This window comes from Aureobasidium namibiae (assembly GCF_000721765.1).
Source record: "Aureobasidium namibiae CBS 147.97 unplaced genomic scaffold scaffold_19, whole genome shotgun sequence".
NCBI lineage: Eukaryota > Fungi > Ascomycota > Dothideomycetes > Dothideales > Saccotheciaceae > Aureobasidium > Aureobasidium namibiae.
In genome coordinates, this window is record NW_013581190.1 from 491,786 (window position 1) to 516,622 (window position 24,837).

The 24,837-nt window shown below is 51.2% G+C and overlaps 10 protein-coding genes across 10 annotated transcripts; 5 read left to right on the forward strand and 5 right to left on the reverse strand.

The window, feature by feature from the left end:
• Positions 1-899: 899 nt before the first annotated feature.
• On the reverse strand, positions 900-1,714 carry M436DRAFT_75946 (NAD(P)-binding protein; the record flags this gene model as incomplete). The annotated part of the gene is made up of 2 exons (XM_013568554.1): positions 900-1,613; positions 1,667-1,714. 2 exons carry the CDS (start codon positions 1,712-1,714, stop codon positions 900-902), a joined length of 762 nt encoding a protein of 253 aa, XP_013424008.1.
• A 995-nt stretch (positions 1,715-2,709) lies between these two features.
• On the forward strand, positions 2,710-5,497 carry M436DRAFT_55116 (ras GEF; the record flags this gene model as incomplete). Its single annotated transcript, XM_013568372.1, has 4 exons — positions 2,710-3,292; positions 3,357-3,551; positions 3,689-5,367; positions 5,423-5,497. The coding sequence occupies 4 exons, from the start codon at positions 2,710-2,712 to the stop codon at positions 5,495-5,497; spliced, it is 2,532 nt and encodes an 843-aa protein (XP_013423826.1).
• A 708-nt stretch (positions 5,498-6,205) lies between these two features.
• On the forward strand, positions 6,206-7,713 carry M436DRAFT_85275 (uncharacterized protein; the record flags this gene model as incomplete). The annotated part of the gene is made up of 2 exons (XM_013568555.1): positions 6,206-6,243; positions 6,300-7,713. 2 exons carry the CDS (start codon positions 6,206-6,208, stop codon positions 7,711-7,713), a joined length of 1,452 nt encoding a protein of 483 aa, XP_013424009.1.
• Positions 7,714-9,394: 1,681 nt separating this feature from the next.
• On the reverse strand, positions 9,395-10,468 carry M436DRAFT_75949 (insert subdomain of RNA polymerase alpha subunit; the record flags this gene model as incomplete). The annotated part of the gene is made up of 1 exon (XM_013568556.1): positions 9,395-10,468. The coding sequence occupies one exon, from the start codon at positions 10,466-10,468 to the stop codon at positions 9,395-9,397; it is 1,074 nt and encodes a 357-aa protein (XP_013424010.1).
• A 2,315-nt stretch (positions 10,469-12,783) lies between these two features.
• On the forward strand, positions 12,784-13,818 carry M436DRAFT_55210 (putative ATPase family AAA domain-containing protein 1; the record flags this gene model as incomplete). The annotated part of the gene is made up of 1 exon (XM_013568392.1): positions 12,784-13,818. The coding sequence occupies one exon, from the start codon at positions 12,784-12,786 to the stop codon at positions 13,816-13,818; it is 1,035 nt and encodes a 344-aa protein (XP_013423846.1).
• A 716-nt stretch (positions 13,819-14,534) lies between these two features.
• M436DRAFT_67065 (phosphoribosyl diphosphate synthase) lies at positions 14,535-15,764 on the reverse strand (the record flags this gene model as incomplete). Its single annotated transcript, XM_013568502.1, has 4 exons — positions 14,535-14,609; positions 14,669-15,396; positions 15,457-15,548; positions 15,694-15,764. 4 exons carry the CDS (start codon positions 15,762-15,764, stop codon positions 14,535-14,537), a joined length of 966 nt encoding a protein of 321 aa, XP_013423956.1.
• A 1,262-nt stretch (positions 15,765-17,026) lies between these two features.
• Positions 17,027-18,219, reverse strand: M436DRAFT_85279 (uncharacterized protein; the record flags this gene model as incomplete). Its single annotated transcript, XM_013568557.1, has 2 exons — positions 17,027-17,873; positions 17,930-18,219. 2 exons carry the CDS (start codon positions 18,217-18,219, stop codon positions 17,027-17,029), a joined length of 1,137 nt encoding a protein of 378 aa, XP_013424011.1.
• A 1,780-nt stretch (positions 18,220-19,999) lies between these two features.
• Positions 20,000-21,412, forward strand: M436DRAFT_55389 (uncharacterized protein; the record flags this gene model as incomplete). The annotated part of the gene is made up of 1 exon (XM_013568437.1): positions 20,000-21,412. One exon carries the CDS (start codon positions 20,000-20,002, stop codon positions 21,410-21,412), a length of 1,413 nt encoding a protein of 470 aa, XP_013423891.1.
• Positions 21,413-21,518: 106 nt separating this feature from the next.
• M436DRAFT_55060 (dUTPase-like protein) lies at positions 21,519-22,043 on the reverse strand (the record flags this gene model as incomplete). Its single annotated transcript, XM_013568365.1, has 1 exon — positions 21,519-22,043. One exon carries the CDS (start codon positions 22,041-22,043, stop codon positions 21,519-21,521), a length of 525 nt encoding a protein of 174 aa, XP_013423819.1.
• An 812-nt stretch (positions 22,044-22,855) lies between these two features.
• M436DRAFT_55281 (P-loop containing nucleoside triphosphate hydrolase protein) lies at positions 22,856-24,187 on the forward strand (the record flags this gene model as incomplete). The annotated part of the gene is made up of 6 exons (XM_013568409.1): positions 22,856-22,942; positions 22,999-23,621; positions 23,673-23,841; positions 23,892-23,990; positions 24,044-24,099; positions 24,157-24,187. 6 exons carry the CDS (start codon positions 22,856-22,858, stop codon positions 24,185-24,187), a joined length of 1,065 nt encoding a protein of 354 aa, XP_013423863.1.
• Positions 24,188-24,837: the final 650 nt, after the last annotated feature.

Genomic DNA, 24,837 nt, shown 5'->3' on the forward strand with positions numbered 1-24,837 from the left:
CAGCTATGTGGCCGCAGCAACAGTCAGTGCTGTCAGTTCTCATCGGAGTGTGTGTCGTTGATGGTATGCACTCCTTCCCCGAAGGATGACAGCAGCAAACCTAACCGATGGAATAGCCATGGACAGCATCGCTTTCGACAGCATTGACCGCTGTATGGCGAGTGACATGGCTCCTGCACTTCCGTTCATGCCCTTTGGAAAAGGCAATCGACAACGACGACAGAAGGAATGATAGCTTGCATCCGAGTGGACACCACATTCGCTCATGATCCAGCGTATTCTTGATGGTAAAGCCGATATGTCATAAGAATGGAGCTTGTCCGCCCGCGGTCTTCTAAGTTGACGCCGTTGTAAGGCGTCATCGCACACGATACTCCTCATCAGTACTGGGCTAGGAGGGTTCAAACGCCAATGCACTTCTTTCCATCTACACAGTGGTTAGACACCACAAGCAGTTACCTATTCCAAGGCAGACGTGTTCACGTCAGCTAGCTGAAGTGGCTGGGCGTACAATCACAAAGGTAGAGGAACATGCTAGCTCGTGGTGATGGACATGTAGAGACGTACATGAATAGGCATTGCGTTGCCCTCCGCTCGTTTCCGACGTGGTTGACGTCTTTTGTCAGAGAACACGCGTGTATCTCTCGGAGGGTTCGTGTGGCTTCTTCGGCTACACGAGGCGCGGAGATCAGACACGCTATGATCAAGATGAGGCGGAGGCCGACGATAGCAGATGGCTGTATAGGCGTTCATGGTGACTTGGCATTACGAACGACCAATATACGCAGATAGCGAGACCGTGTTGTACCATAAACATCAGGAATTGTGCTGTCGGACCGTGACCTGCATTCGATATTAAAATTGCGTACACTGACAGCCTAAATACGCGTAGCACCCGCCTAGAACTTCTCCTGTGCGGGTCTCATATCAAGTTCATGAGTCCACAAGCATGGCTCTTGCTCTGACAGCCACAGATAAGTCTTGCCAACAGCTTCAGCAGAGATCTTCTTGCCACTTTTCTGATCTTCACCATTCTTGTCTTCGATGGATCCATTGCCGATACAATGAGCTACATGGACACCTTTTGAACTGAACTCGCGGGCAAGGGTCTGGGCAAGCTGCCTTACGCTTGATCTGCCTGCTCCATATGCTGCATACTCGGCGTTGCATCTGAGAGCACCAAGTGTACCAGTAAAGATCAATGTACCCTTCTTCGGAGAGCCATCTGCCAGAGTTGTTTCTCCATGGTCGGCAAAGAAACGCTTGAGCGATTCTTGCGCGAAGGTAAAAGCGCCTCCCACATATGTCTCCAGAGAGTCGGTAAATTGGTCATATGTTTCGTCAAGGAAAGGCTTCTTGGATGAATGCTTGATGTTGTAGATGGCCACACGTAGCTTGAGGCCGTCGAAGGACTGATGCTGACGAATGTCCGCAAAAGCCTTCTTCAACGAGTCGGGTGAAGTATCGGAAGGGAACGCCTCGACGACAGGCTTGTCCAGCGACGTTTTCAGGCCAGCTACTATGTCATTCAGAACCTCGCCGCGTCGAGCAAGCAGAGCAACTGCCATGTTTCCACGAGCAGGATCCGCCAGTACGCGGGCAATGCCTGCCCCCTTTGTTGCTATCAGTATGGACAGAGATTTAAGCTACTTGAAAATGCACTTACCGTAGCAGGGCCGGCACCTAAAAGAATCGCCAATCCAGACGGAGCCATTTTGTAAGTAAGTATGTATGTATGTCTAAATGATTTCAGGTCAAGTTAGCCCTGAAGAACAGAGTTGAGGCACGTCTGAAGTTCATGACGGAGCTCTTCGATGATGTTGTTGACGTCATTGTACTTGACCTGTAGGGAAAGTTCAATGATGAGGTGAAGTCGAAAGACCGAAACAGAGAGCACAATTGGGGCTGCAGACTTGGTAGTGCAAGATGACTACATCTGCATGTCGATGTGTCTGCGGTCGAGATGCCAAAGACATTGACTGCCGGCCTAGAGAGCGAAGATCACACAGAGCGGAGATCAGAAGGGTAAAACGAGGAAGATGATGATATTCATGCAAATGTTTCCTAGAAGAGCCATCGACGATGATGAGACTGTGTCTAGTGAATAAGCAGTACCAGCAAAGTTGAGAGTAAGTGTACTGTTGATAGTCCAGTGAAGATTGGCTCGGCTCTGTCTCTCACCCTGGATTATCGAGAATTCCAGCGAATAGCGTTCAGGGATTATCTGACAGACTTGACCGCCTATTTTGGATAGAAAGAGGGAAAAAGCGTGCGCAGCTAGACATGACTCTTGGATGCAGTGCTGGGTGAGGCTTGGTTGCTAAGAAAAGAGGCGCAGAGGCTCTGGTGGAGCGCCCGACACGTGGGGGCGTTAGCCGGATGCTAGCCGAAGACCCAGACCCCAACTCCCGGGTCAGCCAGGCAGAAGAGTCGACGACACGATGAATCTGGATGCAGAAGTCGGCGAGGATGATCAGGAAGGGGGTGAGGCAATTGGATGAAGAGAGAGTCAGGTCAAAACTGATGATCTTCCGGTTCTGGCGGAGGTCTCCAGACGTCTCCAGACCCAGGGGGCGGTTAGACGAGATGCGACGGACAAGCTTGGCACTCAGATGATCGGTCGCAGCGCTCATCACACAAAGTTATGATTATCTAAAGACAGCAGACTGGACTGACCATGCCGCACCTGCTGTTCTCGCATCCAAGACCATGCCGGAACAGCGATTCCAAGAACCAGACGGCTCAACAGCATACCAGCTACAGCCAGGCCTGAGCGTCCCCTCCAGCACGCGGCCACACATCCTGGCGCGCACCCACTCGTCGCCCATCGCCACGGCGAGCCCTGCAGATGACCACCACCAACACCAACAGCAGCAGCCATGGCAGACATTGCTGACGCCAGCAGCGCCGCAGACTGTGCGACTAGGCACAGAAGGCTTGGGCATTGACGCCGAAAGCCGTTCCAACGGCTTCCTGCAGACCAACAACGAAGCCGAGCACCAAGTCAACATTGCCATCGTTGGCACTGTCGGCGTGGGAAAGTCATCCTTCATCCAGCAATCCCTAGGTCTTGCCGTCCACCCGACAAGTCCCGTCACCTCCTGCCGCATCGCTGTCGACAGCGCCTCTTTCTTGGTGCGCATGCTGGAGTGCCAACTCGAAGACGTGATCATCGACAGAGACAACAGAATCACCTGGCCCACAGACCCGCGCATGCCCACTGTCGACGCCGCTTGCACCTTGTACGACGTCTCCAACAAAGACTCGTACCAAGACGTTCCTGTCGTCCTGAGTGAGTCCCAACTCCAGCCACGACCACCACCACCACCATGACGACCCAGCTAACCATTGTCAAGACGCGCTCGAGAAGGCGTCGATCCCTTCGCTCCTTATCTCAAACAAATGCGACCGCTCCGATCGCCAGCTCGACCCAAACAACATCGAACACCGAGCAAAGGCCGTCCTCCGCTCCCTCATCACTGTCCAGTCGTCCATCTCGCATGTCGACTCTCACTCAAAGGGAATAACCAGCCTGCTGCAAGCTGTTTCCGGTAAGCCGCATCCTGCCCATTCCCGTCCGCCTCCATGGACTTCCTCCCACGCAAACACGACTTGTTTGTCAAAACTGCCCCACCGCCTTGGCCCGAATCCTCCCCCATGACAATCGCACCTGCTGACCTCCTCAAAGTCCAGAGAGATCCTGCCTTGTCTCGTCGTCGAACCATATCGTCCGCCCTCGCCTTCGGTCATCCGACTCGATCGAACCCACCTCCGAACCACGCCAGAGCAAGCTCCGTGCAGTCCAATTCGATGCGCAAAGACTCACGACACGACTCTACAACCATGGCAACGAGTCCTCCAAATCACCCGCATAAGCCCATCGACCTTGACTCAACATTGGATGAAGCGCGCGACGACATGACTGATTCTTCACACTCCGAACATGCTTCTTCATCCGAGGACGGTGGTCTCGACGTCGATAGTCAGTCCGAAGCTCCCTCAGATGAGCGTGGCTACTCTTTCGACAATCTCGTTGACCGCCTTCTGAGGCTACCAAAATCAAAAGCTGACACTCGTTTCGGTGCTGTCTTCCTTGCTCTCTACCGAACATTTGCCGCCCCTGGTCAGTTGCTAGAAGCTATAGTCCACCGTTTCGAAGCCCTAGAACAAGAAGATGGTCCTTTCATGACCAAAACAGTCTCGCAACTGCGCTATCTCTCCGTCATCGAGCAATGGATCGGCACTTATCCGGGAGACTTTGCTCACATCAAGACTCGACGTCGGATGCGTACCTTTGTAGCCAAATTGGCAAACACTCGCATCTTCTCCGCCGCAGCGCGCGAGATGAGTTGTGACCTGGACGTTGTGACAGAAGACGATGATACAAACTGGGCGTGCTGTGACTTGGACCGTGAGAAACGTGGCCTTCTAAGTCCTGATCTAAGCTGGTCATCTCGAGTCAGCACACTCTTGGATGATCCGGACTTTGACTTTGGCGACAATCTTGGAAGTCTGTCTCTAGATGGCGGCCAAAATAGAAACCAAGTGCATTCACTACATACCGATTTTGGTATGCTCCAGACCGTCGACGCAGCGAGGAGGCAGGGCCCTTCGCTCGTGCCAGTGCCGAAAACTCCGATTAGCAAAGCGCATTGGCACATGCTGATGGAGACACCGACAGATTCAATTGCTTGTGAGCTGACACGGATCGACTGGATCATGTTCAGTGCGGTTCGACCACGCGACCTGGTACGGCATGTCTCGTTGTCTCAAACGCAGAAGGCCCAGTGCAAGTCGTTGGTGCACGTCAGTCGCATGATTGATCACTTCAACCACGTTCGAGACTGGGTAGCCAACTTGATCTTACTCAGAGAAAAGGCCAAACATCGAGTTCTGATGTTGGAAAAGCTTATGCATGTCGCTCGCAAGTTGCGAGAGATGAACAACTACAATTCGTTAGGAGCATTCCTCGCCGGCGTCAGCAGTGCTGCTGTACAGCGACTCGCAGCTACTCGAGAGCTGGTGTCCCCAGAAACTGGCAAAGATTGGATGAAGTTGGAGATCTTGATGTCCCCTACAAAATCATACTCAGCTTATCGACTGGCTTGGGAAAACTCAAGCGGAGAGAGAATACCATTCCTTCCCCTGCCAATCAGAGATCTTGTCGCTGCCGCAGAAGGCAACAAGACGTACATCGGCGATGAGGTCAATGGAAGAATCAACTGGCGCAAGTTCGAAGTCATGGGAGAGACAATGGTTGGGATTCAGAGAGCTCAAGGCCTGCCTTACAGAAACTCGATGCTCGGCCCCAGGAACGATGAGTTAAGAGCCTTGATTCTGAACAGCAACATGATCAGAGACGATGAGGTAAGCAAAAGACTTGACGTATAGTGATGAACCTACAACTAACATACCACTACAGGTCCTCTATGAACGCAGCTGCTTCGTCGAGAACGCAGACAGAAGAGGACTACGCGAACTCTTCAGACGCGCGTAGTCGACCTAGTCTTCCCTTGATCTTTTTTCTAGCATTTTACTGAGCGTTTGCATATTTGGCATGGACATGAAATAATGATTTTGGTCTCGACTTTTTCAAGTCGAGCAGTTGAAGAGAGAAGAAAGCAACCTCAGGAACGACCATCAAATTCCTCGGCGAAAGGGCGTTCTATGGTGTGTAGTATTGGCGGCATGCTCAGCAGACAAAGAGCCTCGGAGTTTACCTTTACATATATATGTGTTATCTAGAATTTGTATCTGCCTCGCGGCAATTCAAGCAGTTGTCCCGTGAACGCAGTCCTTGGTGGCGACTGGTTTTACCCCATCCTAACTTCCCGCGTTCGGTTCATTCAAGTTATATCAACCATTTCCCGGATACGTCAAACACACTAGCTGGCTTGTAACAGCAGACGAAGGTACATCTGATAATCGGTTTAGTGATATGCAACTTAATCTGAGTACCCATGTGTCAATCGACAAGCGCCTGAGCATCAAAAGGCTAATTGTCCTACGATGACCTCACCACATGTCGATTTACCGGCTCCCAAGCATATAGGGCATAGATATGTGGAACACTAACTACCTTTCCAGACAATATCCTTACTGCTTTCTAATAGTACTTTAGATCCTGCTAGATTTCTAGACATTATTCTTTGCGTATCAACCTCGCTCTGTCCATTTGTTCTTCCATCATAATATAACAGCCGAGATGTCGTGGTTCAGACGAGATCCACCCAACACGATCAAGTAAGTTATGAGTGGCGACCAAATCACGAATACACAGAATTGACTCTGTAATGCAGCGCTTGGGGCCACAAATTCGTGCTCACAGACGAGCACTTGACTCTGGAACAAATGAATCCAGCAAAACACACTTGGGACTATCTGGGAGAAAAAGCATTGAATCGACTAAACGAGATATCGCCACCACCGCCACGCACAGTGCAGAAAAAGTCCGAAGGCAATGAACCATTCCCAGATGATGAAAAGCAACCTAAACCGGATGTCAAGCCTAAGAGGGATCTGTATGCGTTACTGCGTGACCATGCTGCTGAAGATGAGGTACTGCAACAACTCTGGCAGCAGGTAAATACTGTTCCGGAGTGGGTGGACTGGGAGCAGATTGCACGTGGACAGGATATCTTCTACCGATATGGTGGACCCGTGCTTACTGGACTGGCATATCAATCTCTTCTTGGTGGACTTGGTGCAGCTCGGGTGACTGAAGTGTTATCGAGAACTGGAGGCTTCGCTGTGGATGTTGCAAGAAACCGATTATTCGAAACCACACAATACCTTCTTCAATGCACAAGGTCACTGTCAGATATCCAACCTGGAGGCGAGGGATGGGCTGCCACGATACGAGTACGACTATTACACGCCACAGTACGAAACCGCATCATGAAACTAGCAGAGACACGGCCAGAATACTTTGACACGGAAAAACTAGGAGTTCCCATCAACGACATGGATTGTGTGGGTACAATCGTCAGTTTCTCAAGCGCATTAATCTACATTTCCTTGCCACGTCAAGGTATCTACCTCCGACCACAGGAAATCGAAGACTACACCGCACTGTGGAGATACATAGCCTACGTAATCGGCTGCCCAACCGATGGCCTGCTGGAAACAAAAGAACAAAGCAAACGCATCCTCGACAGCATCATGCAACACGAAATCGCACCCACCCGCACATCCCAAATCCTCGCCAACAATGTCATCAGAAGTTTACAAGACAAACCACCAGGTTATGCATCCGCAGACTTTCTAATCGCGGGAGCCAGATGGCTGAATGGCAATCAACTCTGCGATGCCCTCGCACTGCCCAGACCGAGTGTTTACTACACGGCACTCATGGCCGGCCAATGCATTTTCTTTGGCTTCTGGTGCTACACCAACCGTATGAACAAATCCACTGATCAAAAAAAGCTAGTGGTCTTGCGAGACATCTTCTGGAAAATCATCGTCAAGGGAGGGTTGAAGGGTGAAGAGACGGATTTTGATTTCAAGTATGTGCCGGAGTATAGTATCATGACTGAAATGGGTGGGGTGGAGGAAGTCAAGTTGAGCAAATCAGAGATTGAGATTGCGAGTTTGAAGTGGTTGGTCATGGGTGTTGGTGTTGTGGCAGTGGTAGGGTTTGTGGTTACCAAGGTTGGATTGTTGGGGGTAAGGATGGCGACTTGGGGGGTCAAGAGTGCTTGGAGTCTGTTGTAGACTTGTCGTAGCTCGTAGAATATGCATGTGAAGCACTTCTTCCAGAGGTCATTGGTACGAGTGATTTATCGTTGTGCCGATCTTGACATTTACCTTGGATCTACTGTGTTGATATCTCCATCGAAAAAACCTTTTGGTCGAACAAGGTGAAGACTCGGATACTCCTCGAACAAAGTCTATGGAGGATGCAGTCGTCTGCGAGTACTCGGTGTTGTTGAGATCTTTTGAACCACTAGTTGTCAACAGAGCTCAGGGTACAGATGAAATGAGTAAGGCCACAAAAGAAAGGCCATAAGGAAGATATGTCACAAGGAACATCAAGGGCGGGCCATGGACATGTACATGATAGTGTTCATAATATGTCAGAATTGAGAGGATCCGAAAGAAGAAGGCTCCATCTCAAGAAGCCTGGCAGTTCATTTGTGTCCATCGCTAGGGTATGAAGAAGCTTCAACTAGCAACTCAGCAAAGTCAATGCCATTGCCGTAAGTGATGTTTATCGTGTCGTGTCGTCAATGAGCAAAGTGCCTGAGGTATCCCATGGATTTCATGAGCTTGATTGGTGGGCGCATGAAACACTCAACGCAAGGGTGAGCGTCTCAATTGGGGCAGGTCTAAGTATCACGGTCAGAAGTCTGCCTAGAGCAGGGAGAAAGGCAGGACAGGCACATACAGCGCCGCATGAGCCGCAAGACTTTCCACTCGAAATGGCGGCACCGCACTTGGGGCAAGCTGAGTGGGACATTGCTGCTAGAGATCAGATTGGTTGATGGTGTAGTCGGGAGTGGCAGATATCGTCTGAGAAAGATGAAGAGATGGATCGCCGGAATGATGCGAAAGTTAGAACAGGAAATGAGAAGGAACGGAGTAGTGGCTGGTCAGCAGATGCACGGTGAACACTACCCCACGCACTAAACATATGCTCGCTTGCGGCGTGAGCGGGACGAGATGTGGTTGGAGGAAGTGAGGGTTGACCGCTAGTTACCTTCACCACCTGAGCTGCCTATCGTGCGATGAGAACTGAATACCTCAAAGCGGGGCCAAGGGGACTTCTGGACCTAGTGCAGATTGCTCTGTACCCCGTCACTTGTCGTGAAAAACAGTCATGTCCAGCATCATAAGCTTGAAGGCATTCCTTGATGTAAGATCACGGTAGGATTGGTCAGCGGTTAGCCAAGCACCCGACATGGAAGTGCAAATAGCCGCAAATACCACCTCTTCACGTACGAACATCGACGTGGTGAACTGTATCTTGTGTCACAAGAAGGAGTGTGTGGATCGTAAGTCAAGGTTGCTCTCTGGTAAAGGAGGAAATGAGCATATGTTAAGTTAAGATCTGGTGTGAAAGATATCAGATGCAGAGATACAGCATTGTGTGTCTCATGTTTGCAAGATCAAGAGTGATATCATCAGATTCTTCTTTTGCTTTTTCTACTGAGTTCTCTCTACTCAGTTTGTTGAATTGAGTCTACTGAAGCAGCAGTACCAAATCGTCTTTTGACTCTGGTCTTCCCTCAAATGTATATCATGCGTGAAGCCTCAAAAAGAGGCTCAGGATACCCTCCGTCCTTGTTTCGCCTTGCTACCCTGAACGCCGCCGCCAAACCGGTGAAATGCATCCTTGCTGGACTTTTTTGATGCTGCAAGAAAGGAAGAAAATATAGACCAAGTATTTGTTTGTCTACCAGCCATTCTGACCGTAAGGTGTTGCGCCATAGGGTGTGGTTCCACCGGGTACAGCGTTGCCATAAACGCTGGTGTTGCCGCCTCCGAAGCCTCCTCCGTATACTGAGCCAGCGCCGTATGCAGTCGTGTTGTTGTATGCTGTGGCAGCGCCAGTCATGTCCATCATATCCGGGCTCTGTGGTGGTTGAGCAAGATCTTGTTGGTGTGCTTGTTGGAGGTTGGGAGACAGTTCTTGAATAACAGTGGCGAGCTTTTGTTGCAGAACTTTGATGGCGGTGTGGAAGACGGTGTCTGGAGGCATGACGCCTGTTCCCTCGATATTGACGTAGAAACGATCGGGCTCTTTGTCGTAGTCGAAGACGTCGCCTTCCTGCGGCGGTTCCTCCCATTCAGCGTTCTTGCTTGCTGGCCACTCTTCCAATTTGTCGCTTTCGTACCACAGATCGGCGTGGCGCAGGGCGTTGTGAGGATCGTATTCGAATGAGATGGCGGCCGTGGGCATCCACTTTGCGTGTTCTTTTGCGATTCCCTTCTTTGCGATACAGCGTAGCTTGAGCTCTTGGTTACGGCGCAGCTTGCAGATGAGGGGACCGTTACCGTCGGGATCCATAATGACGGGAGCACCGCGCTGAGGGCCATCATTGTCGGCGTTGGGGCGGTATTGGCTGAAAGAAGCGTCGATGTAGAGATCTTTGGCAAAGACCTTGACAGTCTCGTCCGAGTTGCGGTTCACAGCACTGAGGCGCAAAACGACGGCGCAGTTTTCGCAGTACTGGTCGCAGTCACAGTCGCGTGTGTACAGCAGATCATCGATGTTCTTGGCCGAGAGCGGAATCAGGCCCAAGCGGTGGGCTAGGAACTCGTCGGCCAGTACGGACGTGTTGGACTCGACTTCAACGAGATCAATGGCCAGGGTAGGGACTTCGGCGTGCATGGTGCGGCGGACACTGTTGGCCAGGGACAGGGTGGTGTTGCTTAGGACGAATTTGGCTGAGATGGGAGTGGTCTCGCTGATGTTGATGCGCGGGCCCGAGTCATCGGCGTCCATCCCCCGGTAATCGTAGTCCATGCTGGAGGTAGTGTTGGGGTCGAAGGTTGGTGAAAGAGAAGTTGTGTGTATGAGTGGTCTCCACTGGGTGGTGGGTTGATTGATAGATGGGCGCGTGAAAGAGACGTGTTTGCTGCTTGACCAAACACAGTGAAGCGTCAGCCAAGAAGGCACCTTCACATGTCTCAAGCATTCACTCGCCTTCCTCTCGCGAAGCTCCTCATCAACCAATTATGCGCACTCACGTATGGCGCAAACAACTTACTCGCCTCTCACAGCGAGGTCAGCGCCTGCCATTTCAGCGTCCTCGCGCCTTCCACTCTGTTGCTCGACGACTTGATGCGCATCCCACTCCGGATCAGGAAACTGCCAATCTCGAATCCGCCATCTCGGAAAGTGCAACCAAGCCCGCTCCTTCCACACGTCGCGGTCGCCTAGCACAACGTCGCCCTAAAGAGGTCACTCCTTTCAGTGTCCCCGACTGGTTCTTGCGTTACAACGTTCGACTCCATGCCCCAACTGGAGATGCTACCGCCAACCAGGAATCCCGCTGTTGGACTCTGGTTGACCGCGATTCAGGCCACACTGTCCTGACCCTTCCTTTCACTGTCAACCCATCCGACCAGTCGAATGACTTCTTCACACCCACGGCACAGACGCAGATCGACGGAAACAACGATCATGTTTCCCCAGCAAAAGAGGAAGGTCATGTCCAGGATAATGTTGCTCGCGCCGTCGAGACCCACCTTTCGCCGCCGTCTACACTTAGCACTCCCGACCCACGTACACTCCTATCGCTCCAATTGCAGCTCCTTCTCCACGCCGCTTTCACGCAAACTGGTCCAGCTGCTGCGCGTTACACAAAATCAAACATCGATCTGAACACAAAGGAATTTGTCCATAAAGAGCTAGACACATATGTCCAACAGATCGCAGACTTGGTTCAAGCCGATCTAATCCATTTGGATGCAAACGATATTGCCGAACTGGCTCAGGATTACGTCGAGCGAGGGGATCCTGCTCCTGGCTCTATCTCGTCTCTGGCTTACGACACTTTCAAGGGTGCAAGAAAGCCTGAGATTCAAATAAACATCATCGACGAGACGGGCAGGGATGATGGTCAGGAAGATGGCGAATCCGAACACGCTCATGACATGCCCGAATTCGACTTGGGCAATCTTCCCATGATGGGCGGCAATATCGCCGATCTTGCGGATATGCTCAAAGGCAACGAGCAGTTTAACAAAGTTCTTTCCCGAGCTCAAAAGTCCGGTGCTCATGCTGTTGTTATGGCTGAGATGCCCAAGAGCAACAACCAATCCTCTGAGGAAGCACGCTCTCGCGCTGCCGAAATCAGTCCATGGGCTGAACTCAAACTCTCAACTCTTCTCGACACTGTCATAGACAGTGTTCAGATGAGGAAAGACATGCCTACTCAAGATGTAGCTCGCAATCTCTTCTACGAAGCCGACCCAACAACTACAGACACCAAGACTTCTTCGCTGCCTACGAAAGACAGCCTTGAGCGCTTCTTGGCCGACTTCCTTGCGAAGCGTGTCGATTCTTCTACGCAGGCTCACAAAATGGATTGGTCCTTCCAGAGTAAGTCTGCTTCGACGCAATCAAGTCCATCACCACAACGGACTATCATACACGTTCGTGATATGGATCACATTCGCAATGCACCCCAGGGAGAGAATATCATCAATCTGCTAGTGAACGCTGTGCAGCGACGGAGAAAGGACGGTGAGCAGGTCGTTATACTCGGCACAACCGCCAACTCCTCTCAAGGACCTCCACCTCCTGGTCAGGATGATGACGAACTTCATTTCAGATACTTGAGATTCCCTTCAGCGTCAACCACGGCTCAAAACGTTGCTAGCCAACTGTTGTTTGCATCACACAATCAACAAGAAATGGAACGTAGTGTAGCTGAGCCCGCGCTTCAAAGATTGTTCGAGATTAACATGCGCCATATTCACACTATGGTTCGTCATTTGGGTTTGCCTGTCTCTGACAGTTTCTTCTCGGCGAGCACTCGTGCACACCTTAATATTCCAGGGACCGCGAAGTTGGGAGACAGGACTCTACCACAAGAGGAAGTTCAGAGAATCGTCCTTTGCGCGGAGAGCTTGCGATCGCTTTACACAACCAGCCCATCTCTGGAGACCTCTCACATCGCACTTGCTGCCATGCTAGTCAACAATGTCGACAAGGCTCTCAAACCCCAGAGGAGCAATATGTTCTCTAACCCTATGATTCCTCACGCTCGTGAGCGCGGGGAATCTCAAGACGAACCTGACGCAACCAAAGAATCCGCTCCTGCTAAGCTAGATATGGAAAAATTGAAGAAGTCATGCTCCAAACATGAGACTCGTCTCTTGTCAGGAGTCGTCGATCCTGCAAGCCTCAGGACAACATTCAACGATGTGCACGCTGACCCAAATACCATCGAGTCACTCAAGACTTTGACTTCATTAACATTGCTTCGCCCTGAAGCATTTAGCTACGGTGTGCTCGCCGCCGATCGCCTACCCGGTCTTCTCCTCTACGGTCCTCCAGGTACCGGTAAGACTTTGCTCGCCAAGGCTGTGGCCAAAGAATCGTCAGCCACAGTACTCGAAGTCAGCGGCGCCCAAGTGTACGAAAAGTACGTTGGCGAGGGCGAGAAGATGGTCAATGCCGTTTTCTCTCTCGCCAAAAAGCTGTCTCCCTGCGTGGTCTTCATTGACGAGGCCGACGCCCTCTTTGGCTCTCGCGGCGGTGCCAACAACCGTACCACGCACCGCGAGATCATCAACCAATTCCTACGCGGTTGGGACGGTATGGATGACCACAGCGTATTCATGATGGTCGCCACAAACCGTCCCTTCGATCTCGACGATGCTGTACTGCGTCGTCTACCACGTCGTCTGCTAGTTGATCTCCCTCTCGCCAAAGACAGAGAAGGTATCTTGAAAATCCACTTGAAGGGCGAAACTCTAGATCCTGCCGTCTCCCTCTCCGATCTCGCCAAAAACACTCCCCTCTACTCTGGTTCCGATCTCAAGAACCTGTGCGTGGCAGCCGCCCTAGCCGCCGTCCGCGACGAAAACAACCTTCTCGAAGCTGCGCGCAAGAATGGCGACTCCGATTTCAAGTTGCCCGAACGCCGCACCCTTGCACCTTCACATTTCGAGAAGGCGCTCACAGAGATTTCGGCTTCGGTGTCTGAAGACATGGCAACGCTCGGTGCGATCAGAAAGTTTGACGAGCAGTATGGTGAGAAGAGAGCCAGGACCAAGAAACCGGGCTATGGATTTGGATTGGGAGGGAGCAGTGCTATTGACGAGACTGGCGCTAGAGTTAGACCCGATGAGCCCAGTCGATAGATTTGCGTGCCCTTTTTTTCTCAGATCCGAATAAAAGTTTTCGGTGGCAAGTGTAAGATTAGGAACGAGTGAACTTGGTAGAGAACTGTACGATACAAAGATTGCATGAATTGGCATTAGATAGACACTTTTTCGGGATATCGATATACTTTTTCCATTACTTGTCTTTCCGCCGAAGAGTACTCTCAAATCATGTCCCTCTCTATTGAAGCACGACTCGGTAGAACAGAATTCGGGAGCAGTGAACTTGCCAAGTGCACATGATACTGTGAGGCGCGATCTCGATCAAATCGCAACATACCATTGCATACATGTGAGGGTAGAAGAGCACGGAGTATCTGATTGAATGTCTTATGCAGAAGCGGTAGGCGAGAGTGCGAAAGAGCGAGGCTTTTCCGAACCGAAGGAGCCCAAGACAGACAGCTAGATTTCGGCGTTAACCATCACGTCAAGGTGAAGTGCGTTAGAAGGCAGAAGTCGTTATTATGGACCGAGGTTGATGTGACTTTGTACAAGTACGGAAAAGGAAAATAGCAGATCGATCTATCCTCCGTAGAGTGTTTTTGGTGTTGCATATAATCATATCCGCATAAAAGCCTCTTTGAGAGAACGCCATTGAACACCGCCGCCGTGATGGGTAATCACCCCCATGTTATAACCAGAGAAATCAATTGCAGTAAACAAGCGCCGATTGTTGTTGATCCCCAGTCAGTCCTCTAGTCGACAGGGGCGTGCTTGAAGAGGAACGACACGGATTCGCCGTTGTGAGTACGGCGGCAGGCTTCTGCGAGCTGTTGTTGTTGTAGTCAGTAAATTATATCTTTCTCGGGTGCTTGTTGGCAGAACTCACAGTAGGCGAGATATCAATGGTTTCGATACGGTCGCACAAAGCCTTCTTTTCCTCATGGGGAACAGTATTGGTGACGACGAGCTTGGTCAACTTGGACTTGTTGAGCTGTTCGATAGCATTGCCAGACAGAATGCCGTGGGTGACGATGGCGATGGCGCTGCTGGCTCCGTGCTCGATGACGACCTCGGCAGCCTTGCAGAGGGTACCGCAAGTATCGGCCATGTCGTCGACGATAATGGCGACCTTGCCGCGGACATCACCGACCAGGACCATACGGGAGACCTCGTTGGGACGAGCGCGTTCTTTGTGGATGAGGGCAAAGCCGAGGTCGAGACCGTCGGCGATGGAGGTAGCTCTCTTTGCGCCGCCGGCGTCGGGGGACACAATGACGCAGTCTTGGACTTTGAGGTTGTCGCGGATCCAGCGGAGGGTGCTGGGTTCAGCGTAGAGGTTGTCGACAGGGACATTGAAGAAGCCCTGGATCTGCGAGGCGTGGAGATCCATAGTGATGACATGGTTGCAGCCGGCGGTTTGAAGCATGTTAGCCATCAAACGAGCAGTGATGGGGGCACGCGATTTGTCCTTCTTGTCTTGACGAGCGTAGGGGAAGTTGGGCAGGACGGCGGTGATGCGACGGGCAGAGGCTGTCTTGCAAGCGTTGATCATGATGAGCAACTCCATGACTCCATCGTTGATGTCGCCGGGAGCGGTGGACTGCAGGACAAAGACTGCGACGTAGAGCAGTCAGTCTTGTGCCATGATTGTTCAAAGCCCTTGGTGTGTCATACCATCCTCGTCGCGGACAGACTCGCCGATACTGATGCTCGACTCGTTGTTGGAGTATTGCAGGACCATGATCTTGGCCAGCTCAATTCCCAGACTGTGGCAGACATGGTGTCAGTGGGCTTTGCGCAGCGTGGTGGGCGGTTGTGCATGCGGTGATGGATATGGCCAAAAGTTTTTTGTTTGCGCGCGCGGCGCGGGGTGCAATGATTGATGGTAGATCAGAACAAGGAAGGACCTACCGGCTCGCGACCAGCTCAGCCAGCTGAGGGTGGGAGCTGCCAGTCAGGAGCTTGATCGAGTTGGTAGCCATGTTGACCTATATGGTGTCAACTTTTTGTCGTTGCAGGAAAGCGCGATGAACAAGCCCTCTGCCAATGCGAAAGCTACAGGCGGAGCACAGAGAAGAGGCATTGCGGAGTTAGGGCTGCGCTGGCTGCTGATGGCGAAGTTCGGCCGGCTTCCGAGGGCGGTGGGTCATGCTGTGGCAGAAAGTGTTTGACCGGAGCTGTCAGCGTCGCGTGCTTCTCACTGTCAAGTGCCTTCCGTTTGCTCCGTTTGCTTGAGTTTGTCCTTCCTCTCCTCCTACAAAGGTGCGAATCTTTCACACTATCGAAAGGCACAATGACTCTCACATTGGGAACGTATCCAGAGAAAGCCGAGCGATGCCCGAACCTCAACGGATGCTGTTCTGTTCCTCGAAAACATTCTGCATTCTGATAGGTACACACAAACATACTCTCACGAACATGAAGAGGTGGCTTTTGTGTCCCAACATAGTATCCAAACAAGGTCTCCATCGTTGTTCGGTCATCTCCTCAACGCGAACCTGGGAGTATGAGACTATCGTGTCTCACTTCAAAGCCCTACATGTCTTCGTGACTCGTCCGCATCTCACGAATCTAAGTAGATCATATAGTCTTTGGTCCTGATAAATGCTCTTTCCATACCAATCTCGACGTCTTGTGCACTACTTCAGTACTAGCTAGCATTGATACCGGCAGCGAACACGTGCAAGGAGATCCAGTACGATATCGACCCGGTTGTCGAACATACAGGCGTTGCTCGAGGGCGGGCCGAGTCTGGTCGTTGACAGATTTTGAGGCAGCCTTGTACTGAGGAGCCTTGACGGACCTCTTAGGCTGTGTGATGAATGGGAGTAGGAGGACGAGACTTGGATCGGCCGGAAGATGAGCTTATATACTCGTAGCTGGAGCTGGCTACATATGCAGAAAAGGACAATCTACAGTGAAACTTTTCTGGACATGGTGGTCAAAAGTCAATGCTTAATAAATTAAACTTAATAAACTAAAAGTGTTTGTATGAAGTGATGAGTGAACACCAGGATTCAAAAAATTGAAATGAAAAGCAGCATCCATTTATGTGTAGCGTATGTAAAAGTCATGATAAATCCAAAAAAAAACGACCAACCCTTTAAATGATAACCATTTGAATGCCAACCAAGGCTAATAATTAAGATAACACCACCGAGATGTTTATGTGAAGAGCAGAAGATATACGAAATGTTTGTTGTTTGTGCCTTTTGCAAAGCAGAGTCAACTACTAAGCAGATGCTTAGAGGACGAGGGCAGCAGCAGCGACCATACCGGCGAAGCCCATACCGGCCTTGACGTTGGAGGCAGCACCAGTGTACATGGCCATCTGGGAGGTGGTAGGAGTGTACTTGGCCATGCTGGAGGTGCTGGCACCGGTGGCAGCAGCAGGGCAGTGCTCGCCGTTGCAGACAGTGACGGTCTGGACGTTGCCAGCAGGGTTGGTGAGGGTAAGAGTCTTGGTGTTGACGGCAGGGCCAGTGGTCTGAGCAGCGCAAGCAGTGCAGACCTCAACAACGACGGTGGTACCAGTAGCCTGGGGGCAAGCGTAAACAGTGGTCGAAACAGGGACCATGGCACCGCCGGTGGCAGAGTAGACAGTGGCGGTGGAGGCAGTGTAAGGGCAGCTGTTGCAGGCAATGGGAGCGGCAGGGATGACAGTGGCAGTGGGGCAGACGTAGACGGTCTCAGAGACGGGGATAACCTGTGTCACGACAGCGCCACCGTTGTTTCTGAGAGGGCAGTCGGTCACGGTAGGTGCGCACGAAGCGATGGTGACGACGTTGGTCGAGTAGATGGTTGAAGTTGCGAGGCCACCAGCAGAGATGGTGGTAGCTCCATTGCCGTTGCCGGCTCCATTGCCATTGCCGTTGGCGACACGCTGGGCGAACTGGACACCCTGAGCAGAGTAGGCAGCCTGGACATCGCTGTAGAGAGTGCAAGTACGAGCGACAGTGTCGAATGCGGTACCGACACAGGTGTTGGTAGCGTCACAGAGGTTCAAGCAGTCATCGAGGCTGGAAGGAACAGCACGTCTGGCGAGGGTGAAGTTGCCAGTGATCTCAATTTGGACGCCGAAGTGGTTAGTACTGGCCTCTGCGTTAGTCGAGATAGCCTTAGAATATCTCATAAAGAAGATACTTACTCGCACTGAATCTGGTAGGTGAAGCCAGAGTTGTCGATGTAGAGCGAAAGGTCGAGACCAGGGCAGAACTTGCCGTCAAGAGCAGGGACGGTAGAGTTGGATCCACCAACGGGAGTGGTGGAGTTGGAGCCAGGACGGCCAGCACCAGAGCTGGGGGCAGTGGTGATGGGGCGGCCAGAGGCAGCGGGAGAGGCGGTAGTGGAGTTACCGAAGTTGTACTGAGGGATGGCGGAAGCCATGCCAGAGAAGGCCAGGATGGCAGCGGCGGAGACAGCACTGAAGGAAGGCATTTTGATTTTTGGTTGGTGGTGGTGGGGAATTAGTTGGTTGGTGGTCGGGTTGGTATTAGTAAAGAGTGTGTTGTAAAGAGTGGACGGCTAAGCCAAAGACAGGAAAGATGCTGCTGAAGGAAGCTGTTGCTGTTGTTGGATGATGAGACTACAATCAGAGATGGACAACGGTATATATAGGCCTTTGTTCAAGGACAGAGTGTCATTGACTCGTTGTTTGTTAATTCGCCTCCCCAAGGCGTTGTACCTGTCGAGTGGATCTTAATTTTCCATCACGAGGATCCTCCTGCACGACAGTCAGTGAGAATGGATTAGCGATATGATTGTGCGTCAGAACTGTTGTCGTTGAGTTGGAGATAAGATTACTTGCTACCACAGAATAGCAGAAACCGGTAGCCAGACAACAAGACCGGTAAGGGGGGGCGGCTTGATGAGGGAAGCTTGACAGAAGACGTTTAGAACGGCCAATTGCCATCATGCATGTCCGCTGTATGCATGCACGCACATCGAAGATGGTGGAGATAGCATACAAAGGAGAGAACAGTCCAGTTCCTCACGTGTCGACGGTATCGTAGATCAACATCGCCAAGGATAGCATCGCGACGACCAGAATCTCTATGACCGACTTTGCCATGTTGAATGGAGGACTGGTAGCAGCTGTTGCAAGTTCTAGGGAACCCGTTGAAAGTTATGGCAAGAAACTCGCGGGATGGCTAATCAAACACACTTGGTCACCACAACATGGTTGAGGTTAGAGTATAGGCATGCTCCGAATCATTATGGCTTTCGTGGAGCAACGTCTGGGTAGTCTAATTACGGTGACCCCAATTGGTATGCTTTATTCAACTGTCAGTCGCTTGTCGGAGAAATGAAGCAACTTTTGCTGTGGCAGCGGTTTCTCCCCTGGGCGCACGGTCGTCGCGGAGGATGCAAAGCCTGGCCAAGGGGGGAAGGAGAGGAACAAGGGGTCCATGGCAACATGCCGCTACCATCGATCGAAGAACTCGATGGACTGAAAGCAAAACAATTGCAGTGCACACGAGAGAATCAGATGCCCCAGCTTTGCGAGAATCCAGAGGACTACGATTGCTCTTGATGGGGAATGGACTGAGGTCGGCGTCCGGGACTCTTCGGGCGCGCACGGTGTGCGGCAAACTCTGAAGCTCCCTTGGACGTCCATCCTTGGCTTCCAGAAAGGACGGCCGCACCAATCGGCATCTAGGACACAACCTTCGTGCATACAATTCTTTCGTCCTTGATATCGTGACCACTGCAACTACGTAGACCGTGTGTAACCGACAATGGATTACTTCGACTTTGAGTCAGCTATGCGACGACCAGACCAACCTCCGGTCAATCCGGTCTCGGCGAATCAGTTGGTCTTTCTCTTCCTGTTACGAGAGAATTTGCACTGATGCGAACAACCAGTCATCCGGGACTGCCATCAGAAGAGCTAGAGAACCAATCGAATCAACTGGTTTCACAAGCTCCTGTACAATATGAGACGAATAATCACCTATGGATGCCTGAGAACTACGCACCTCTAAGCGGCGTAGGATCATGGGAGAATTCTATGGAAGCCGCATCGAGTCCGTATTTTCCGAATGCCATGGACATGTCAGCATATCATTCGCCCACCATGCAAGACTACCAGGGATCTTATGTGGACTCACCTGCGGTCACACCTGGAACTGCCTATGGACAGCCTTTGTCTACAGGGCCAGAATCTCCTTATCAACCCCAATCTACCAATGCTGCAATGACTGCAAACAGTCACGAGATGCAAAACTGGTTTGCCCATTCTGTAAGACGTGACAGCAGATCCAAGAAGGGATTTCCACGACGCAGATCCTTGTACTCGAGAAACTCTGGCGTGCCAATCTCGATCCCAAAACAGCAAAACACAGATTGGTCAGCTTTGGATCCCTTGCAACGCTGGCAGAACAGCCCACCAGAGAATGAACCGGCGTCTATAACTGCCATCAACCATGCAGTTGCTTCTACCGATCTTGATCGACATCTCGCTGTGGAGTCTGCAAGCAGCAGTAGAGTCAGTACACCTGGCATCGAACCACAAGGCTTTGGTTACGCAGCTCGCCGAATGTCGAGACCGGCCTCAATTAGCAGTCTGGAAAGTGGTACCTCGAACGGATCAGTGGACTCGATACTGTCAGGACGTTCAGGTAACTCTCGTATATCTTCGGGTTCAGTCCATCGGAAAAACACACGTGGCAAGGTCACCAAATCCCGCGCCCGAGCAGCACCTGGGAACGACGACCGACCTTTTCCATGCACGTTTTGCTGTGATACTTTCAAGAACAAATTCGATTGGTGTCGTCACGAAAAGTCGTTGCATTTCAACCCTGAGCAGTGGGTTTGCACGCCCGAAGGCGAAGTGGTCACTTGTCCATCTACCGGAGATATGCTTTGTGCATACTGTTTGGTTCCTCAGCCGAGCAAAGAGCACCTGGAAGGCCATAATTCAACTGCTTGTGCACACAAAAACGTGGAGGCCAGGAGCTTCAAGCGCAAAGATCATCTTATTCAGCACCTGAGACTCGTGCACAAATGCGAAACAATTCCCACCATCGGGGAGTGGAAGCCTCCAGAAGTCCCTGTTAAATCACGCTGTGGCTTTTGTGGCGCTGAGATGAATGATTGGAAAGCTCGAGCTGACCACTTGAGTAAGCACTTCCGAGAAGGGAAGAAGATGTTGGACTGGAGGGGTACGCATGGTTTTGAACCACATGTCGCCACTCAAGTCACAAACTCGATGCCTCCCTTCCTCATTGGCTCCGAGTCAAAAACACCGGTTCCTTTTTCTGCCACGAAGCCTGGACATTCGGAACTTCTTGCGCAAATCTCTTCGAGGGCAGCATTAAACAATGCAGCAAACTCCGGCAACGCTGTCATTGTGGATCCTTCACCATCTCCTGACAATCGGCCGGTCGAAGGCAACCAGCAGTTCAACACAGCATGGGAGGTTCTGGCCTTCCATCTTGGAAGATTCGCTCAAGAGAAGATAAAAGCGGGAGTCGTGCCTACAGACGAGATGTTCCAACAAGAATCTCGTCGGCTGTGGTTTGACAGCGATGATCCATGGAACCAGACGTTCGCTGATGACACTCAATGGATGGAGATTTTCCGACAAGAGCATGGCCTGCATGACGGCAATACTCCTGATGCTGTGTAGAAACGTCTTTCCGGGCTATATTGTTATGTTTCCGCGATGTGGCCACTGGGCAATCTTTTGAGCGGAACATGGAAGATACAGCTAGTAGGGAATATCGACAGTCAAATCACATCTTCTTGACACCATCGACCCCAACACTACTGGTCGAGGACTGGTAAACTCCATTATATCCTTCCACTTCTCCTTCCATCTGCTCCACAACGATCTGTGCCAACTTCGCATCCCTATACAAAACAACCCCACACGGATTCTTCACCTCCAACAACGCACCCATCGCACCCTCATATCCAGCATCCACAACGCCAGCCGACACACTCACACCACTCCTCCAGAGACTCGACCTCGGAAACACACTTCCCATACAATCTCTGGGTATCTTGACAGTCTCGTTGAAGTCAACCAGATAAGCGCCAGGTTGGAGAGTTATGGTGTTGGTTTTGGGGCAAAATGGTAGAATGGAGGTCTTGGCGCCTTGACGGTGAGTGTTGTCAAAATCAATTGTTGCGGGAGTTGTCCATCGAGATATGCAGCGGAGGGTTAGGTCTACTCCGCAGGGTTGTTGTTGGTGGGTTGCGTTGATGAGGTTGCGGACAATCTGGCGCTTGACGATATTTACACCGCCGATAATCATGTTGTAAATGTCTTTTCAAGTTTAATGATCAAGATGAGTATGACAGATTATGTTTGTGTGAGAAAACACCTAGTCCCTCGAGCAGGACGCGTTGGTTGCCAAGATGTGAAGCACAAGGATGATCGCGCATAAAGCTTGGTGCACAAGTAAGCGGACTCAACGGCCCGTGCACACAAAAAACAAGTCCACCAAACATTTTCTTTCGCCAACAACAAAACGATATTGTATCCGTAAGAGATCAGGAACAAAATGATCACGCCAGGGGTCGAACCTGGAATCTCTTGATTCGTAGTCAAGCGCCTTGCCATTGGGCCACGCAACCGATTATGTTTGATGGACGGATGGTACTATAACATATCCTATCACGGACCGACATAGTCAGGGGTTAACAGCTCGTCTTCGAGGGTGAAGCTGACCTCATTGATAGCGCCGAAGCAATCAGTAATTGGATTGGTGTCAGCCGAGGCAACCTTTGGTTGTTATACAGAGATAGATGCCTTACTGGCACTGGATCTGGCAGGGCAGAGTTGTCGACGTGGACTGAGGAGTATCGCCATTCCAGAGCTGCCTACATCATAAATCCTCTCTTGATCATGAGAATCCGTAAGAAGTTATGATCTTTGATCGTGGGTTTGTGTGCTTATTCGTGTTGTGGTAGCGTTTTTCGACGACAGATTCCTGTCACCCTGCCCATTATCACGTGGCACAGAAATCAATTAACGCGTCGACGTAGGAAGGCGCGTCAACCTCCGTCCAGCCTTTCCAGTTCAGTCTATTCAAAGTCGATCAAGCTCATACACAACCGCACCAACATGGCTCTCCTCGTAGACAAGCATCGCCCGCGCTCGCTGGAGTCATTGACGTATCACCATGATTTGTCTGACCGTCTGAGGTCATTGGTGAGCAGCCAGCCTCGTTCCTGAAGCGATGGCGAAGTAGGACTGACACCTTCCAGGCGCAAAGCGGAGACTTCCCGCATCTTCTGATCTACGGTCCTTCCGGAGCCGGCAAAAAGACGAGAATCACAGCAACTCTTCGCGCACTCTACGGCGCTGGTGTAGAGAAAATCAAGATCGACAGCCGAGTCTTTCAGACAACGAGCAATCGCAAGCTCGAGTTCAACATCGTCTCGTCCAACTACCATCTCGAGATAACACCTAGTGATGTGGGCAACTACGACCGTGTTGTCGTGCAAGACCTTCTCAAGGAGGTTGCTCAGACGCAGCAAGTCGACGTGGCCGCCAAACAACGCTTCAAGGTCGTCGTTATCAATGAGGCAGATCATCTCACCAGAGATGCCCAGGCTGCACTGAGAAGAACAATGGAAAAATACAGTCCCAACCTGCGCTTGATACTTCTGGCCAACAGTACGAGCAATATCATTGCTCCCATACGAAGTCGTACCTTGCTGGTCAGAGTTGCTGCACCAACTGAAGACGAGATCTGCACAGTCTTGGCTCAGGTCGGAAAGAAGGAGGGCTACACACGCTGCGAGGGTCTGGAAAAGAGAATTGCCAACGAGAGTTACCGCAACTTGCGCCGTGCTCTGCTCATGTTCGAGGCTGTCCATGCTCAGAAGTATCAATATCCTATGATAACGCCACCTTCACCTTTGCTGACTCTTCCCAGCGACCAGGTTACAGAGAAGACAGTCATTCCACCTCCAGATTGGGAAGCCCTCATCTCACAAGTTGCCGACGAGATTCTTGCCGAACGCAGCCCTGCGCGCATCCTGCACGTCCGAGCTAAGCTCTATGATCTCCTCACTCATTGCATCCCAGCCAGCACCATTCTGAAGGTAGCTTTCTTGATCTGTCCCAAGGCTCGCGCCCATGCTAATCTCCGTAGACTTTGACCTTCAAGTTAATACCAAAGATTGATGACGCTCTCAAGACCGAGATCATCAAGTGGTCGGCCTTCTACGAGCATCGCATCCAGATGGGCACGGTAAGCAAAACTCATGAGTCCAAGTTTTGTCTTTCTTTACTGATCCGCTGTAGAAATATATCTTCCATCTAGAAGCTTTCGTCGCTAAGGTCATGCGCATCGTGGAGAGGTAAGTGACTGTGGCAATCCCGTAATTTTTCCTTTCCGCTACTGACTCTAGTTCCAGTCACTTCATGGGCATGGACTTCGACGATTGAAGGTAGTCCGTATATCCGATCGGAAACAGGACCCTCTTTCGCTCGATCGGAGATGATTTTAAAGAGGAACGTCAGCCACGAAATCGCGCTTTCTCGATGATGTCCTTATACGTGACACAATCGGCATGAACAGGTAATTACAGACGCAAGCCCGACCCATGCCTCCCGACATCGCATTATTTAGACGAGTCCCCTGGCGTCTTTAGTGGCCGAGACATATGAGCGGGTATACCTTCTATTCGTCTGATTCTGGACAGTGTCACGAAACATGGCTCTTACATAGCTTAACGTAAACGCTCGTATCAATGACATGATGATCACAATCAAGATATGCGATATGATGTGACCATATTCTACAGATCTGAAGCCGTTCGTACCGAGTCCTGGGTCTGATTCAGAGAAGAATCTGGAACTCGGAAGGATTCGCTTGTACGAGAAGCCTCAAGCAATAGGCAAGCGCCACCGAAGATGGCGTCTGCTTGGAGGTGATCTGAAGAGGCTTGCCCTTATCTGATGCATCCTTTGTCGTCGTAATTCACCAAGTACGCGACTCAGGGTCCTGCTTGCCGAAGAAGGAGTCCGGTACGCGAAGTGGTTTGCATATTACTTGGGACTCTTGCATGCCAGAATTGCGACCATACGTGCGAATG